The 18,700-nt window shown below is 45.7% G+C and overlaps 2 protein-coding genes across 8 annotated transcripts in view; both read left to right on the top strand.

Annotated features, from left to right (window-relative positions):
• PSME4 (proteasome activator subunit 4) overlaps positions 1-8,053 on the top strand; it is an 83,262-nt gene extending 75,209 nt beyond the window's left edge. For 4 of the 7 annotated variants that reach the window (XR_015949182.1, XM_060273130.2, XM_060273131.2 and 1 more), the window contains 4 exons: positions 314-476; positions 741-874; positions 4,105-4,243; positions 6,387-8,053. Coding sequence is in view for 4 of the 7 variants with exons in the window: in XM_060273130.2 (XP_060129113.1) it covers positions 314-476; positions 741-874; positions 4,105-4,239 (432 nt within the window). In the remaining 3 variants the exon portion in view is untranslated. Of the gene's footprint in view, positions 1-313; positions 477-740; positions 875-4,076; positions 4,244-5,353; positions 5,475-6,386 lie in introns of those variants that run through there. The other 3 variants (XR_015949183.1, XR_015949181.1, XM_088666856.1) reach the window with 2 other exon arrangements.
• A 3,830-nt stretch (positions 8,054-11,883) lies between these two features.
• Positions 11,884-16,365, top strand: GPR75 (G protein-coupled receptor 75). The gene has a single exon (XM_035110647.3). The coding sequence runs from the start codon at positions 12,095-12,097 to the stop codon at positions 13,739-13,741; it is 1,647 nt and encodes a 548-aa protein (XP_034966538.2). The 5' UTR covers positions 11,884-12,094; the 3' UTR covers positions 13,742-16,365.
• The last annotated feature ends 2,335 nt before the right edge of the window (positions 16,366-18,700 follow it).

Below are 18,700 nucleotides of genomic sequence, written 5' to 3'. Positions count from 1 at the left end.
CCAGGGTCAGAAGACTTGGCCGGGCAGTGAGCAAACACGCCACCGAACCGCTTTCGTTGACATCCTGTCACATACGTTAAAATTCACGTTTGCAGCTGAATTCAATGCGGGAACTCCTACAGCAAGGACTACCAAGCAAGCCAATCATGCTTGGCAGGGGGTTGGACTGGATGGCCCTTGTGGTCTCTTCCAACTCTATGATTCTATGAATTACTACGGGGTCATTTGAAAAAAGATACTGCAGTGGAACAAATTGCTGACTTGTTAACCAGACTTGTTCACAGGAATAACTGGTGTCCTCGTCCATCCCTAGGTGAGAGAGATGGCGGCCACCACATTGAGCGGCTTGCTCCAGTGCCACTTCCTGGTGATTGATGACCCCCTGCAGACTCACTTTGAGCAGCTCTGTAAGAGGAGACTCCCGAAGAAGAGGAAGAGAGACCTCAGCACAGTGGTGGATACCATTCCTCCTGCAGGTAAAGGGGATACTGTACTACGCCAAGGAGCCCCTGACCCTCCTTTCCATCGCTTTTGAGGTCAGCTGGGGAGGAAACGTTGTGAATAAGGTATCAGCTATTGCCCATTGTATAGTAGACCCATTTTATAGGAAATCTTTAGAAAGAAAGGGCCCTTTTCCCCCAACACACACACACACACACACACACACACACACACACACACAAAAACCCACAATGTTTTTTCTTGTACATAGAAAACACCAATGACTTGCTCTGTTGCAGATTTGGTTAAGCGCCATGCTGGTGTGCTGGGACTTAGCGCGTGCATTTTATCCAGTCCTTACGACGTGCCCACCTGGATGCCTCAGCTTTTAATGGACCTTAGTGCACATCTGAATGATCCTCAGCCTATTGAGGTAAGAGCCCTCTTACCGCATCCCCTGGCAGCAAGGCTTTCTCAGAAGTAGTTCTGATTGTGTGGAATCTCCTGCCCCAGGAAGTATGCCTTGTTCCGCTGATGGCAGGCAAAAGGGAAGGGCTCATTGGCAGGGCATCTGTTTTGTATGACGCAGGTTCCAGGTTCAGTCCCCAGCCTTTCCGGGTAGGGTTTGGAATGTCTGGAACCCTGGGAAGCTCCAACCTTTGGGGTGAGGTCTTGGTCTGCGATTAGATCAGAATCTGCATTTCTCTGGTGCTGCAAACATGAATCGTAACTATAAACAGAGTAATGCTTTTCATAGTGGACTCTTGAAGATGATTGAGAAGGTACTTTGTTTATATACTTAGAGAGAGAGAGAGAGCTCCCCTGTCAATTGAAAAATAATAATAATAATAATAATAATAATAATAATAATAATAATAATATCTTGGAGGTCCTGGGCCTCAAGGAGTTTAAACTGGCCTCAACCAGGGCCAAGGCCTTTTCGGCTTTGGCCCCAGCCTGGTTGAATGCTCTATCGAAGGAAACCAGGGCCCTGCAGGACTTGACATCCTTCCACAGGGCCTGCATGATGAAATTGTTCCACCTGGCCTTCGGTCCGGGCCCAGTTTGACCCCCCTCTATTGGACCCTATAAGTTACCTCTTTGGCCCTTTTATCGGCTCATGTGGGACCAACATGGATAGCTGGCCCTGATGAATACTTGAGGTTCCCAACCCCTATGGTTGTAATTCGTGAGCAGCCATTTAATTTTATCCTGGTTCTAATTTTCAAGCTGTAAATTAATCAATTGTTTGATTGTGTTTTAATGTATTTGATATTTGATGTTAGCCGGGAAGGGCCGGGTATTTACTTACTTACTTACTAGTGGTGAATTTGGAGAAGTTAGTCTAAAACTATTCTCCCTCATTTGTGCAGGATTTTGTTCCCCCTTCTTTCCTATGAGGAACACTCAAATATGCATTAGATTTGCCTGAAGTCAGATGGTACAGTCTAGGACAGGCATCCCTAAACTGCAGCCCTCCAGATGTTTTGGCCTACAACTCCCATGATCCCTAGCTAACAAGACCAGTGGTCAGGAAAGATGGGAATTGTAGTCCAAAACATCTGGAGGGCTGAAGTTTGGGGGTGCCTGGTCTAGGAAACGTTTCCCATTTGGTTCCACTTAATAGAGAAAGTGGCCTTAAAAGGTAGAGAGAGAAGAGGAGCTGGTTTTACTCACCCTATTAAGTTGTAAAGTCCCAATCTCCCTATTGAACAAGGTGGGGGACCTCTACTTTGGTGAGAGAGGAAGATGAAACAGGTTGGTGCGTAGCTTGACTGAGGAAGAATCAAAGCTTGTGAGCACATACAGGTGAAACTCAGAAAATTAGAATATCGTCGAAAAGTGCATTTATTTCAGTAACGCAACTTAAAAGGTGAAACCAATATATGAGATAGATGCATGACATGCAAAGCAAGACGGAATGTTAATAATTATTGTTATTATTATTATTTATACCCTGCCCATCTGGCTGAGTTTCCCCAGCCACTCTGGGTGGCTTCCAACAGAACATTAAAATGCAATAATCTATTAAATGCTTCCCTAAACAGGGCTGCCTTCAGATGTCTCCTAAAAGTCTGGTAGTTGTTTTTCTCTTTGACATCTGGTGGGAGGGCATTCCACAGGACAGGTGCCGCTACCGAGAAGGCCCTCTGCCTGGTTCCCTGTAACTTGGCTTCTTGCAGTGAGCGAACCGCCAGAAGGTCCTCGGCACTGGACCTCAGTGTCTGGGCAGAACGATGGGGGTGGAGACGCTCCTTCAGGTATACTTGACCGAGGCCGTTTAGGACTTTAAAGATCAGCACCAACACTTTGAATTGTGCTCGGAAACGTACTGGGAGCCAATGCAGGTCTTTCAAGACCGGTGTTATGTGGTCTCGGCGGATGCTCCCAGTCACCAGTCTAGCTGCCGCATTCTGGATTAATTGTAATTGTAATAGCAATAATTTTGTATTATTGTAACTTTTTGTTTTATAACTGTGGAATTTCCAAAAGAAAGTGTTTGTTAAAATTAAAAGAAAATTTAAAAAATAATAAGTTGCATTACTGAAATAAATGCACTTTTCGACGATATTCTAATTTTCCAAGTTTCACCTGTAGGGAAAAAACCCTGGAAGGAATGGCATTTCACTCAGCTTCCCAGTGTGTTCACACAGGATGGAGAACGAACAGGGTGCTCCTCAGCAACAAGAATGTGTTTTTAATAAAATTGCACTTTTGGAACTAAAAATGTGGCTGCTGTTTCTTTGTCAGCATTCTACCAGCTCAGAAGACTGGGGACTGGGACTTCACTGCCATTCTCAAAATCTTTCTCCCCCTTAAATTTGGAACCTATAAACTTGAGGGCCAGTTCTTGGCAGTAGGGGACAAAAATGCAGTGTGTCTTGTATCTCTCATCATCATTGGTCCTTTTCTGATTGATGTCCTTTCTGTTTGTTGGTTGGTTGGTTAACAAGTTTATAGCATTGTGCTTGGTTAACTTTTAGGTGCCATTTTTATCTGACTCTGAAATGCAGAATGACTAGCTTAGGATAAGACCAATAGAACCAAGATATACTGAAATTATTTGTCAGAACCCTCAGAATAACATGGATGTATGGTTTGTTTTATTTTATATACTCAAAATAGAGCATGTAAACAATATTTGCAGTCAAGATAAAAGCACAAAAAGGCAGCATATAAAGGTCAACATTCTTCTTTTTTAAAAAAAGGCCTAGAACAGCATAAAAATCTAGATAAGGCTGCCTAAACGTCAGCATAGGGGAAAGTAATTGGTGCCACTATCAAAGATTTCACTAAAAGCATATAATTATAAAGCCTGAGAAAGAAAAAGGTCTTCATCTGGCCCTGGAAAGACCATAATGTAGGTGCTAGGTACAGTTTGAACCTAAGATAATTTTTAAAGGATCGTTCTGATTTACATGGCTTTGCATTTTTAGCACCTGGACTACAAATGTTTAGGAATTCACAAGATTTTGTTGCTGTGGTGGGTTGTTGTTGTTTTTTATAAAAATGATACAAATTCATAGCTGAGTTCTTAAAGAAAACTGAGAATAACTTGGCTTCTCATGATTTTTTTATTTTTTTATTTGCCTCTGCCAACGCAGGGTGATAGTTGTTTTAAATACGCTGTTTAGATCCATATCTCTGCTTCTCGCCACACAGATGACAGTTAAAAAAACTTTGTCCAATTTCCGGAGGACCCACCATGATAACTGGCAAGAGCACAAGCAGCAGTTCACTGATGACCAGCTTCTCGTCCTTACTGACCTCTTGGTCTCGCCGTGCTATTATGCATAATGAGGTGAGATTGCGTTGTGTGATCGTGGGCCCATAAAAGCTTCTCGGAAGGCTTTTCTAGATAATCCAGCTGTGCCGAACCCAGCTCTAAAATGGCAAGAGATGTGATTTTAGACACGTTGAAATTGAATAGATAACAGGGCTGTGGCATAAACCTAGGCATCTTTAATGTATTCACAGCTCCATTATCATGAAATTTGCTTCCAAGCTCAGTTAAAGCCTAGCAAGGGGGTATTTTCATGTTTGCATTGCGAGTTAGAACATGGGTAGGGAATACTTTTTGGCCTGGCGGGCCATATGAGTATCTGATCCCCACCTCCATGGAACAACCTGCCTGTCAAATCACCTGACACTGTGATGGGCAGCAAGTTCAACACTGCTTTGCAATCAAGTTCCCCTTGCCGTGCAGCGGATTCGGTATACACGGTATATGCATCAGGTGTAATGACAATTATTATACAACAAACCAACACCACCAAAACTGGCTTATGAATGTCAAGGACAATTTTACTAGACTAGGTATATAAACTCATAAACATACTAAACAATGAGCAAACAAAAGTGCAGTGTGCACAACCAAGCCTGGAGATACTCATAAACATAGATTGAACTAATGTCTGTCTCTTTACTATACCGGTAGTGTATCCGGTAAGTATTACATTGCACGGCTGGAACAAACAAGCCATTGTTCAAATAGTCATTTGCTGGAAGCGCAAAGCCATATATGGATGTGTGGTTGCAGGAAAACAACTCCTCACTGCTCCCACGGTAAAAAATTGATTTATATATAACATCCAATGTCAAACTCTGTCAAAAGGTCAAAGGGTTTGAATGCCGAGTTTGACCTTGGACGCTATATATAAATCAATTTTTTTGTGCCATTGTTTGTTTAGCAATAACAGAGAAGTGTTACTGTACCTTTAACAATGTATGAATGTGATTATTGATTCCATGTACCTGTAAATGTATTTAAATGATTGTTATTACCAGTTTCAATATTTTCTGTGACTGTATTTCGTATGATCTTTTGTCTTGAGCGAACTGTGAGATGGTATTGCATATACTTTATGGTCTTTCATTTATTGTAACTGAAATGCCATTTTGTATTATTTAGCACTATTGACTGATGAAACTTGCTGCGGAACCTGGATAATATCCAGAGAACCGGGCTCCATTTGACTATTTGTACCACTTTTACCATGGGAGCGGTGAGGTGTTGTTTTCTCGCAACCGCGCATACATATATGGCTTTGCGCTTCCAGCAAATGACTATGTGAAGAACGCTTTCTCACAACCGCTCCTACGTATATGGCTTTATGCTTCCACAAAGGAATGAGTATTTGAAACAAAATGAAACAATTCCTTCCAGTAACACCTTAGAGACCAACTAAGTTTGTCACTGGTATGAGCTTTCGTGTGCATGCTCTGGGTCTGTGCGCTGCTCTGGTTCGCCAGAAGCTGCTTAGACATGCTGGCCACGTGACTTGGAAGCTGTACGCCGGCTCCCTCGCCCAGTGAAGCAAAATGAGCACCACAACCCGAGTTGGTCACAACTGGACCTAATGGTCAGGGGCCTTTACCTTTACCTTCACATTAACAAGACAGTCCAGGTATAAGACAGCCCCGATCCACCTGGAATCCTGAAGAGGGAAGCTGCCATTCACTGGTGGATATCCACTGACTGTGAAGGTTGGAGAGCAGGCATCCCCAAACTGCGGCCCTCCAGATGTTTTGGCCTACAACTCCCATGATCCCTAGCTAAGAGGACCAGTGGTCAGGGATGATGGGAATTGTAGTCCAAAACATCTGGAGGGCCAAAGTTTGGGGATGCCTGTTGGAGAGTATTGGGGAAATTGATTGCCCTCTTCCCCCATGCTCCCTGCTGCCATCACAGTCTCTCTCTGCTGGAGCAGCTTTTTGCCAAAGGCAAAGGTATAGCTGGCTTCATCTTTCCGTCCTTGGCAGTTGCGGAGAGGAGAACAGGGAGGAGGATCTTGTTGACAGTGATTATATATATTGTAAATGCAAGCCTTAGCACAGGTACACACGTTCTTTTTTTTTGGCAAGCCTTAGCACAGGTACACACGTTCTTTTTTTTGCAAAAACATGATCCAAGCTCTCCTTTCTTGTTTCCTTTCGTCTTGCAGGTTCTCGGAAAAATGAGGGCCCACTGCCATTTCCGCAAAAATAAAGGAAACTCAAAACTAATTTATTGTGTATAGAACCCTTTTGGATATGGTAACTCTGAGGCTTAGCGCTGGAATCCTTTAAGGAAGTACATACCTTAAGTCTCTGTGGGAAGGACTATTGAGGATTTCTGCTGCACTGGGGAGGGGACTGCCGCAGTGTGACAAGTCTTTGTGTTTGAAGGGAGCAATCATGATTTTTTCCACACTTTCATGTAAATTCCTTGCATTAACCTGAAGCCCTTTAAAAATAAATCTTATTCTGTGCAGGTGGTTAATGCTGCAACTTCACATTACATACATGGACTTTTGAACCTAGTATCTGCAATTTTGGGTGCTCAAACTCTTCATCTGATCTGCCTGCAAGAGTGTGCATCTGTGAACTGCTGACCACTTGCTTGTAAGAGTAGGCCAAAAATGTCCCCCATAACATTGTTCTGCCTCTTTCCAGCTCCCATGCAATACCAGGCTATGCAGAACTTTAAGCTGGGTTTCTTTTGAAGCCTTACCTGCTGAGCAAATATTTTCCCCTCTATTGTTGTCCATATCAGAGCAGTAGAGTTGTCCTTTCTGTTGACAGGTTTTTAAGTAAGATTCTCCAGCCAGGTACTGAACCTTAACTTTTGCCTGCCTTCGTAAGCGGCAGTCTTGTTATTTTTGTCCTCAGTTCAGTAGAGTCCACGGACAAGAGTGGCTCTCAAGTGTTGGTTTTATTTCAGAGAACAAAAGAGTATGTACATATGTTAATAATGAGTGGCTAAAGACTTTTTAAATATTCCCTGTTTGCTAGTCACACATCTTTCCATTTGCCTCACGTCCTCATCTTGGAACAAGTATGTAACTTGCATTTAAAAAAACAAGAAGTACTGTATCTTCCTCCGCCCGCCCGCCCGCCCTCCCATCCCAAATTCCTTTTTGTTCTGCAACTCTGGTGGCTATTGGCTGGCTGTTTCACAACATGTTCAATATGTGTTACATAGATGTAAAGGACTGTATAAATTGTAGAGGCACTGCACTGGCAAAGCACTGTACAGTTTGCAAAATTTTTACATAATTCATTTGTGAGAATTAACTTTTAAACAATCGCACTTTTAGGTGTTGATAATAGTGCTTTCAGCTTTTTGTATCTGATTCGATGCCAATTTCTTCTGGTTTTTAATATTACCCCCTCCCTCTAATGAGGTGACTTTAGTTTTTGGCTTGATTTTCATTTACCTTTTTAGTGAATCTGTTGGTTTTTACTATGTAATCTCTGCCACTCTGCCCCCACCCGCTCCCTCACTTTGGGAATACAAGCAAGTGACATACTCTGGTGTGTGGTAAATTATAGAGTGCAAGAATGACTCCTATGTTTGGGGGGGAATCATCTGAGAATTGTGTGTGTTTTCATCTTCTGCACATCCTGTACTTTTTCTTTGTAAAAACAGGAATACATTTTTTCTTCTTCAATCCTCTGCCTGCTGGGAAACACCACCAAGTTTTTAAAGCACAGCAGTGTAACCAGTACAGTATCTCCTGAGAGCTGATACACAGAAATAACTAACGTATAGCATAGTGCCAAAATGCCGCCTTCTCCTTTCAGTTGTGTACTTAGTTTAAAGCTGAATAAATGAACTGTTTGTAAGATCTGTGCGTGCATGGTGTCTTGTTTTTCAGGGGAGAGTTTCTTCAAGATAAGTCCTTTCACCTGAGGCTACGAAGGGGAAAGCTGTTTGCCCAACTGTGTATCAAATTGGTCCCTAGTACAAAACATGTCACCTGCCTGCTTCCAGTTGTGCAGCACATATCTCAGGGAGCTTGTTTTTCCACTGGGCAGCATCTCCCACTCTACAGAAAGCTAATATTTGAGTTGAGCCTAAAAAGGGATGCAATCTGGAGTCGTTTCTAAACCCTTGCAGCTTCTTTCTTTTCCAGGACAGGGTATGAATGTGAAGCTCAGTGGTAGATCAGCTGCAACATGACAGAAGGGATGTGCATGGCATGGGAAAAGTGGGTTTTCTCCCTGTCTCACAACAATAAAACTATAATAGTTGTACAGTAGAACTTGAGCACATCCATTGAAGCTGATTTAGGACAGGGAAAAATTACATAAAGCACATGAACTTTGGAACTCCCACAGGAGGCAATGGTGGCCACCAACTTGGATGGCATTGAAGGAAAAGTGAGCTAATTCATGGGAGGTAAAGGCTAACCCTGGCTATGAACCACGACGGCTATGTTTCTGAATACCAGTTGCTGGAAGCTGCTGTTCAAGTGGCAAAAGTGAAGTTGAATCCAAAAGGAGTCAGGATGGCAAATCTCTTGGCTTAGCCAGGCCTGCCTGGGACGGGAGGGGTGAAGGGAAGAGGCTTACCTAGGCTCATTTGCACCATTGGCAAGGGGCTGTATCAATGGCACCCCAGTCCCTTGCACCCTTGGCAATCACCGGCTCTCTCTGTCTTCCTTTGCGGTTTTTGTGCACCCCTGGGTCTGCGCCCTTGGCAGGCCAACCTGACCAACGCCTAGGTATGCCCCCGGTCAAGGGTCTCCTGTCGCTAGATTTACTGTGTCTGAAAACCAAGGCCACTGAAGTCAAAGGGGGAGCACTGGCGGAACCTCTGCCTTCTGTTTTGACCTTTCTCAGGGCTCCCGGAAGCATTGCCGTGGCAGGAAATATGCGTAGGAGACCCCTCGGGGCAGTTGAGAGTCGAAAGTGCCCACCCCCTGTCCCCTTGTGCCATAGGTACTTGGAATACAGCCTCTTCATCTTGTGGTCCTGGACAGAAGTGAACGGATCTTGGACTCGCATTCTGAACCTGTTTATGAGCAGCAGAAATGTGGGACAAAGTCCCCACTCTTCCTCGCCCTGTTACTTGGATTTCACAGTACTTTCTCCGTAGAACACCTGTGTGCCTGCAATTCAGCACAGGGGCACAAATGATTCTCATTTCCTTCCCTTCAAAGGTCTGACCCCCAGGCCTGAATCTGTGCTTTGGCCGCCCGAAGCGTTTCTCGATGCAAAAGCGACGCTTTGGCTGCCCGCGTCTATTTAGAAAAGAAATGTGAGCGAGAAAGAGCGCGTCGCTTCCTCCCTGCCGCTCGCTCAGATGCGCAATCGCTGCGCTGCGTGCCGCGCGTGCAGCTCCGGTGCAGTCGCGCGCACTCCCGCCGAGGTGTGTGTGTGTGCGTGCGTGCGCGCGCGCTGTCCTCCCTTCCCCTCCCGGCCCTTGTTTTTGGGGTCGTGCGCCAGAGCGGAGGCGGGGTGGACAGCTCCCTCGGTGACTGCGCGGCAAGCAAACCGGAGGACCCCCCCTGGCCGGGAGCCGCCGCTGCGCATTTTGGGAGCCCCAGCAAAGCGCGCGCCCCAATGCACAAGCGAGGTCCATCCTCTCCCGCACGTCGGCGATGACTTCAGCGTCCGCCCGCCGCCTCCGGAGCTGCCCTCGGCAGCCCGGCCGAGAGAAGATGCTCCCCGCTCCCTGCGCGCCGAGGCACAAGGCGAGCGGCGCCCGCTGCTTCCCCGGAGCCGGCGCTGGGTAAGGAGACGCTGCCTGGGGTGGTGGGTATGGCGGAGGTGGGTCGCCCTCGGCGCGCTTCGAGCATCCTGATGGCCAGGAGGGATGGCGGGCGATGGCCTCGGCCTCCGCTCTGGCCCGAAGCGCACAGGGCTCTCCTCTCCGGCCGGACCCTCAAAGCGGAGCCCGGCGCGTAATGGCGCCACGGAGCGGCCGGGAGCATTGGGTGCCTTCGCTGCCCCTGCCCATTGCCGGGGCCTGGGGGGGAGAGGCGCGGGAAGGAGCCCACGCGCCACGGCAGGCGGTGGGATTCGCTTCTTTCCGTCGGGGGGCTTGGAAAGGGGTTCGGTGGGCTCGGGATAAGGATCCGTTTGTTATGAGAATTATAACACGTTGAATGGCAGAATCGCGAGTGGGCAAGAGGGTCGTTGCGCAGAGGGGCCCCCTGTGAGAACAGGGTGCTGGATTTGGTGGGCCTTCTGGCCTGATCCAGCCCGGCTCTTCTTACAGCCTGGAGGTAGTTCTATCCCCACCCCAAAAATAAATCTGTGCTGCAGGAACTGGCTAAGTCTGGAGGCAACCAGGTTGGGCCAGGCCTAAAGAGCTTGGGGTACAGCAATATTTTTCCAGCGCTGCATTCTTTTCCTTAGGGATGTTATCTCAGGACACGCTGCTTAACTCTTTTGAGGTCACCCATCAGAAGCTACCTTGGGCCACCTCAAATGGCCATCTCTGCACTAAAGCAGTCTCATCGGTGCCAGATTACCAAATCGGCAGAGTAGGCACCAACCTATGGGCCCCATGCTGTTTAGGGGCCCTGTGACAACGGATCTAAATAATATTGATTGGATCTTGAAAGATCAAAGTATTAGGAGATAGTTTGCATGGCGCTCCCTGGAGATTTGAACTGCCTAGGCACCTCCACAGGGTTTAATACGGCACTTGAGTACACAGCTGTTTAAAATGTGGCCCTCTTGGTTTTTTTTTTTTATCTGGCCCTCAGAACTATCCCCACCCAAATGCTTTTGCCTGACTGCACTGTGTCCTTCCACTCCAACAATCATAGAATCAACAGTCAAGGGACCCAAGGGTCATCCAGCCCAACCCTCTGCAACTAAAGCATCCATGACAGATGGCCATCCAACCTCTCCTTGAAAACCTCTAAGGAAGGAGAGTCCACCACCTCCCGAGGGAGACTGTTCCACTGTCGAACAGCTCTTACTGTCAGAATCCTGGCAAGTGTAGTTTGTTCCTGTTGCTGAGTCGTTAGGAGACCCTTGTTCCTGTGGTTTGACTTCATCCCCAGAGGCACATTCCAACAACAGCAAAAAAAAGTCCCCTCGTGGAGTCTCAATTCTCAGAGTTCCCTGAGAAGAAGGATTGATTCTTAAACCATTCTGGGAATATTAGCTCTGTGGGGAAACAGGGGTCTCTTAACACCTCTCAGCATCTTTAACAAACTACAGGGTTTCCTTGGGGGGGAGCTCCATCTGTTTAAATAATTTGCCGCTTTAAATGTGAGGTGGGGGCCAAATTCTTCACTGTAGATGCTGGGAACTGAAACAGGGACTTTAATGATCTTATTCCCTCCCCTTAATGCACAGAAACAATATTAAATGCCGAACCATGGTTCCTTCCACCCTGCCCACATAATTAAAAAATCAGCAGTCAATATATTGGGCGTGAACTGTCCGTGTTTGATTTTCTTTAACCAGCAGGATACATATGTTACATCAAAAATGTAACAGAGCAGTTCACATAATAGCATACAGCAGAATACTGTTTTTTAAAGAATAGTGATACCGTAAATACAGGCTTTAAAATCAGCCAAAAAATATACTATCTAAATATAGATAACATCTCTCTGTGTGTTAAAGCAGCGGTTGAGAGCAGATCAAGTTTCAGTACAATTACTCTGTGAGATCTTCTACAGATTTACAGTGATTGAGTTGGCAGACATAGTTTCCTCTTTATAGCACATCATGGCTGTTAAAAGTACAGAGGAGAAGATTTGAAGGCCCAATATTAGCTATCCGGTGTCTGTTGACTTACGTTTGGACGGGGTGTGTGTTTCTGCTTATACAAACAGGCTTCACCCACCATGGACTTCAAGCTTCTAAGGGGAGGTGACTGATTCTGAGGCGCTGGAACCGCAGAGCGTTGCTTCCTGTGAGGATGAACCTGACAGGCTGGGCTGAGGTGAAGTGGACAGACCGGTCTAATTCCTCGGCACAGCCACCGCCGCCACACCCTTGGGGCAGCAATGACACCTTTTCCTTCCCAGGAGACCTCCAAGACATCATCCACACAGCCACCTTGGTCACGTGTACCTTCTTGTTGGCCGTCATCTTCTGCCTGGGCTCCTACGGCAACCTCATCGTCTTCCTGTCCTTCTTCGACCCGGCCTTCCGGAAGTTCCGCACCAACTTTGACTTCATGATCCTCAACCTGTCCTTCTGCGACCTCTTCATCTGTGGAGTGACCGCCCCCATGTTCACCTTCGCCCTGTTCCTGGACTCGGCGGCGGGCATCCCTGACGCTTTCTGCTTCACTTTCCACCTCACCAGCTCCGGCTTCATCATCATGTCCCTCAAGACGGTGGCCGTCATCGCCCTTCACCGGCTCCGCATGGTGTTGGGGAAGCAGCCCAACCGGACGGCCTCTTTCCCTTGCACCCTTTTGCTCACCTTGGCCTTGTGGTCCATGAGTTTCACCCTTGCGACGCTGGCCACCATGAGGACCCAGAAATCCCGCCTCTGCCTCCCCATCTCCAGCCTGGTCATCGGCGAGGGGAAGGTCGTCCCTTACTTGTACGTCATCGACTTCATCTGCTGCGTGGCGGTGGTTTCTGTCTCCTACATCATGATAGCCCAGGCTTTGAGGAAGAACGCCCAGGTGCGCAAATGTCCCCCCATCATCACAGTCGATGCATCCAGGCCTCCGCCATTGATCGGACCTCTTGCTGCTGGGCGCACTGACGGCGTGCAGTGCGCCGTGCCCGCTCTCTACAGAAACCAAAACTACAACAAGCTGCAGCACATCCAAACCCATGCGTACACAAAGAACCTCAGCCAGCTGCCTGCAACTGCGGCCAGCAGGTTCCAGCTGGTGTCGACGGTGAACTTGTCGACAGCCAAGGACTCGAAGGCCGTGGTGACGTGCGTTGTCATTGTCCTTTCGGTGTTAGTCTGCTGCCTTCCTCTCGGCATCTCCCTGGTCCAGGACGTTCTGTCCCGGAACAGCGGCTTCATCCTCTACCAGTTCGAACTGTGCGGGTTCACCCTCATCTTCTTCAAGTCTGGGCTGAACCCTTTCATATATTCCCGGAACAGCGCGGGGCTGAGGAGGAGAGTCCTTTGGTGCCTCCAGTACTTTGCCCTCGTCTTCTTCTGCTGCAAGCAAAAGACGCGGCTCCGCGCTGTGGGCAAAGGGAGCCTCGAGGCCAACCGCAACAAGTCGTCCCACCACGAGACCAACTCCGCTTACATGCTGTCTCCGAAGCCTCAGAAGAAGTTTGTGGACCAAGCCTGCGGTCCGAGTCACTCCAAGGAAAGCATGCTGAGCCCAAAGGCTTCCGCCGGCCGCCAGCATTACGGGGCCCAAAGCAGCTCCACCCCTATGAACACTCGCATCGAACCTTATTACAGCATCTATAACAGCTGCCCTTCCCAGGAAGTGAGCCCTCCTAACAGCCTACAGCCCACAAACTCTCCCTTTGGATTCGCCAACTCCTACATCGCCATGCACTATCACGCGATGACAGATGTGGGGCGTGATTTCGACAATACTTCTGCTAAGCAGATACCCGTTCCCTCGGTGTAGCTACTGGGAGCTGAGACTCTTAACGTTTGACTGCAGTGGTGGCTGACATTTTTCTTTGTGGGGTGTGTGTGTCCGTGTGGCAAATATGCCCCCACGGGTCATCCAAAGCATGATATCGTGCCCCTCTCATACGCATCACAGCAGGGATAGCCGTGGTGGTGCCCTTCAGAAGCTGGACTACAACTCCCATCCACACTGGCCAGGGATGATGGGAGTTGTAGTCAAGCAACGGCTGGAGGGTGCCAGGTTGGCTACCCATGTTCTAGGGTGGTTTTGCCTTCAGTCTGCTGAGCAGCTGGCGCACGAAGGCACAGGAGCAGCTATGCCCCTGCCAGGCTTCTGAGCTCTCCTGTCCCAGCCTGCTTCTGATATTTGGTTTCACAGGTTGGCCACATGCTTTCCTGCCATCTCCCATCTTTCAAAATTTCTGGTTACTAGTCCCCAAGGCTTAGTGGGTGTTATACGCCCACCCTGCCCAAAGTATTCCTTCCGCCACCCTCAAATACAATGTTGAATCTGCTTTTTCTGTCAAGAGCTGCCAACCACGAAACCCCCTGTGGTATTGTTTTGCCGTTTTTTGTGTGTGTGGTATCCTCGTGAAAGTGCACTACTGTTTTAAACATTGACAGAGCTTTCTAAAAGGTTCTACTCTGAATTTTGCATGTGTGTGTGTGTGTGTGTGTGTGAGAGAGAGAGAGAGAGAGAGAGAGAGAGAGACTGGTTCGATGCGGAACCTTGCTTTTCTATTTATTTATTGAAGAGTGTTTAATTGTGCTGGTTGGCAAAGCATGTGAAGTAGCAACCCTATCCCCAAACCAGGATTGGGACCAGGATTGAGAGGGCTTTCAGCACCTCCTGCACTGGTGGACCCCCCACTGCTGATGCCTGTTCTGGACCCTCTTTTAATTTAATTTGTTCCCCACAAGTGCAGTGGGCTTCCCAACTGTGGAAGCAATCATATCACTTCCTCCCCCCCCCCATCCCATCGTCTCTGTGTTAACTCAACCTCTGGGGTATTGTGGGAGGGGGCGCCGGAATGGGATACGCAAGATGGTGGCTGGAAGCTGCTCAGCTCTATCATCATAACTATTATTATTATTTAATTACAAGTTGTCAGAAGATGGGCTCCTCAGAGAGTCGGGCCATAGCTCCTGTGAAAGAATACAGCCCAAGCGCCGAAGCCTCGCCTATCCCCAAACAGTTGTATGTATACTCTTGTCAGGACCAGAGTTTATTTTACGGTTTTGCTTTGCTGCGTTTCGAAAGAATTCCGAATGCTACACGCACTGGGAAAACTTTACACAAAGTGTTTGGGTTTACGGTTAACAAGGAAATGTAAACTTTTATGTATGTTAACGACATGAGATCCCTTCCTCTCGGCAAGATCTGCGTCAGTCTTGTAAATAATTCAAAGTTACTAGTCCACAGCGTTTCTCTGTTTGCTGATTTGTCCAAAACCTTAACGCGTTTTGATTCGTGAATGACATGAAAGGCAACCACACTTACCATTTCCTGTCACTGGCAACAAAGCATATGGCTATTTACAAGCCCTTTTTTAAATACCCCTCTGCACCCCCATCCCTTCTAATATAGACCTGTTCTCATTCTCCAGTCAGAACAGTCTATGGGGATTGTGTTACTTTGGCAGAGCGTTCAATCCCACCTCCCACCCCTTCCCCAGAAGTGGTACATCCTAGCAAGGCAACTGCAGCGTATTAGGATTTCTGCTTGCTTGTTTTAACTCTGGATATGGTGAGGGGTTGGGCACGCACATGCAATTTTAAACTCTTGCGAATCACAAAGGGTAGAAGGCAACCAAACTCCCTGCCTGCACCCCTCTCTCAACCCCTATTAAAAGTTGAGATTTCAAGGGCCCAATTTCCGCACTTCCCATTCTTGCATAATGTAAATGCTCTTTGCAAGAGCCTGCCTCTCTTCTTGTTACATGATTATATGTGTCTTTTGCAATAACTGTCTCATAATTGCGGACCAACTGTACTACGCCAGCATCGGTGCTTATAAAATGGCCATTCTAGAAAAAAAATATAAAGGACTGATTTTATTTTTTATTTTTTTATTTTGCTAGATAATCATAGGCGCCCTAAGAACTAACACAAGCAAAACTGAGCATGTGAATGATGGTTGTGCAGAATCTGTTAGGGAAGTAATATTTTGCTGAAAACATTTCACGTTTGTCATTTTCGCATTCCCAAAATGTTAGAGGAAGAACCTTGCTGTTACCCCTTGTGTTTCTTTGGTATTTTAGGGTGTGTGTGTGTGTTTTTTTTTTTATTTAAAAAAATCTCACATGCTGTCATGATCATAAAGGGATATCTAAGGATACGGATCAAACTTTTCCTTCTATCCTGTGCCAATTCATACTTAATGTGTTCTCCTACAATAAAGGAGTCTCCGTGTTCTGTGATGTTTTGACCAACCCCCAATATTGTTTGTGGTATGTCTTTTTTAAATGATGGTTCAATAATAATGATAATAATAATAATCTGGCTGGGTTTCCAAAGTGAGCCACCGACCGTGGCTGGGTACACATTCCTCCCCCCCCCCCTATATATAAATATTTTATTGATTTTTGACCAAAAAATTAACAAAGAATTTTTAACACAATATAGAAGAAGAAAAACAAAAACAAAAATACAAAGTACAAAAATACAGAATACAAAAATAGAAAAGAAAAACAAAACAAAACAAAAATATAATTCATTGCAACTTATCTTCCTCACAGTGTAAGTTGGGACCTCCTCGGGTTCCCGTCCCTGTGGTTCTTATTTACTTTCCTAAATAGCAAATTCTACATCCAAATAATCACCTTTTAAAATACATCTCTTTTTTTCCTTCTAAATAACCTATTCCAATATTCCACAGTTTTATTTACCACTTAATTTCTAATCTAAAATATTACTTTAGCATACTTTTTTAAATACAATTTAAAATCTTTCCACTCTTCTTCCATCGCCTGTTCTCCCTGGTTGCGGATTCGTCCGGTCATCTCAGCCAGTTCCATGAATTCCATCATCTTCATCTGCCATTCATCAATCGTTGGTAATGTTTGCTGCTTCCAGTATTTAGCAATCAAAAGTCTCGCTGCTGTAGTGGCATACATAAAAAAAGATACCTTCTTCTTAGGGATCTCCTTTCCTACAATGCCCACTAGGAATGCCTCTGGTTTCTTAACAAATGTGCTTTTCAGCACTTTCTTAAGTTCATTATAAATCTTATTCCAGAAGTCATCCACTAGTGGACATGTCCACCACATGTGGTAAAATGAACCTAATTCTTTCTTACATTTCCAACATTTGTTATCATGGTTGTGGTATATCTTTGCTAATTTTACTGGTGTAAGATACCATCTGTACATCATCTTCATTATATTCTCCTTTAATAAACTACACGCAGTAAACTTAATATTCTCCTTCCACAACTTTTCCCATTCCTCAATCATGATGTTGTGTCCCACATCCTTTGCCCACAAGATCATCGCATTTTTTGTTTGTTCATCTTTCGTATGCCACTCTAGCAACAGTTTGTACATTCTGGAAAGTATTTTCGTCTTAGGTTCTAATAGTTCTGTTTCCACCTTTGACTTCTCTGATTGAAAACCAATTTCTCTATCCATTTTAAACACTTCATTTATCTGATGATATTGGAGCCAATCGTCTAATTTACCTTTCAACTCCTCATATGTTTTTAACTTAAATTGGTCTCCATCTTCGATCAATAAGTCTCTATATTTCGGCCAACCGGTCTCCGTATTTAGCCTTTTATGAGCCTTGGCCTCCAAGGGTGAAATCCATTTAGGTGTTTTCCTTACTAATAAATCATTGTATCTGGACCAAACCTTATACAATGAGTTTCTAATTATATGCCTTTTGGAGCCTCTGTGGGCTTTTACTTTATCATACCATACATATGCATGCCAACCATATACATTGTCATAACCTTCTAAATCCAAAATATCTGAATTTTCTAATGTAAACCACTCTTTCAACCAACAAAAGGCAGCTGCTTCATAGTATATTTTAAAGTCAGGCAGGGAGAAGCCTCCTCTTTGCTTATCATCTGTCAGTATCTTATATTTAATTCTTGGCTTCTTCCCTTGCCATATGAATTTCGATAGCGCCTTTTGCCATTCCTTAAAACAATTAAGCTTTTCTATTATTGGCAATGATTGAAACATAAACAACATCTTTGGCAATACATTCATCTTAACAGTTGCTATACGGCCCAACAGAGACAATTTCAATTTGGTCCAAATTTCTAAATCTTTCTTAACCTCATTCCATAATTTCACATAATTGTCTTTAAACAGATTCAAATTTTTAGAAGTCATATTAACTCCAAGGTATTTCACTTTCTTGACAAAAGATAGACCAGTTGCTTCTTGCAATTTTTCTCTCTCCTCAATATTCAAATTTTTATCTAATACTTTGGTTTTTGATTTATTCAATTTGAAACCTGCTACCCTTCCAAACTCTTGAATTACTTCCAGTGCCCTCTGTGCACTGGACTCTGGGTCACACATTCCCATTTATTCTGCTTTGCTCCCTGTGCTGTATTTGGAAGCCAGTATTGGCCACAATACACATCTATCATGTGGTTTCTTGAGAAATGCAGTGTTTTGATACGTTTCCCGCCGCCTCCAACCAGCGGCGACGCAATTTGAAAGCATAAGCCACACAGAAGACATCCATGGCTCCTTTCTCCACCCTTTGGTATGCACAGGCAGCGGGCGACTTGGAAACCCACCGAAAAGCCATATTGATGTATATCATAATAAAGGTAAAGGGACCCCTGACCACTAGGTCCAGTCGTGACCAACTCTGGGGTTGCACGCTCATCTCACATTATTGGCCGAGGGAGCCGGCGTACAGCTTCCAGGTCATGTGGCCAGCATGACAAAGCCGCTTCTGGCAAACCAGAGCAGCACATGGAAACGCCGTT

The sequence above is a fragment of the Zootoca vivipara genome, chromosome 3, assembly GCF_965207765.1.
Source record: "Zootoca vivipara chromosome 3, rZooViv2.hap1.1, whole genome shotgun sequence".
NCBI classification, from domain to species: domain Eukaryota; kingdom Metazoa; phylum Chordata; class Lepidosauria; order Squamata; family Lacertidae; genus Zootoca; species Zootoca vivipara.
This window is presented reverse-complemented; position numbering and strand designations above follow the sequence as displayed.

Bases quoted from the DNA above. Each gene is read 5' to 3' on its own strand.
- GPR75 (XM_035110647.3), top strand. From the start codon at position 12,095: ATGAACCTGACAGGCTGGGCTGAGGTGAAGTGGACAGACCGGTCTAAT.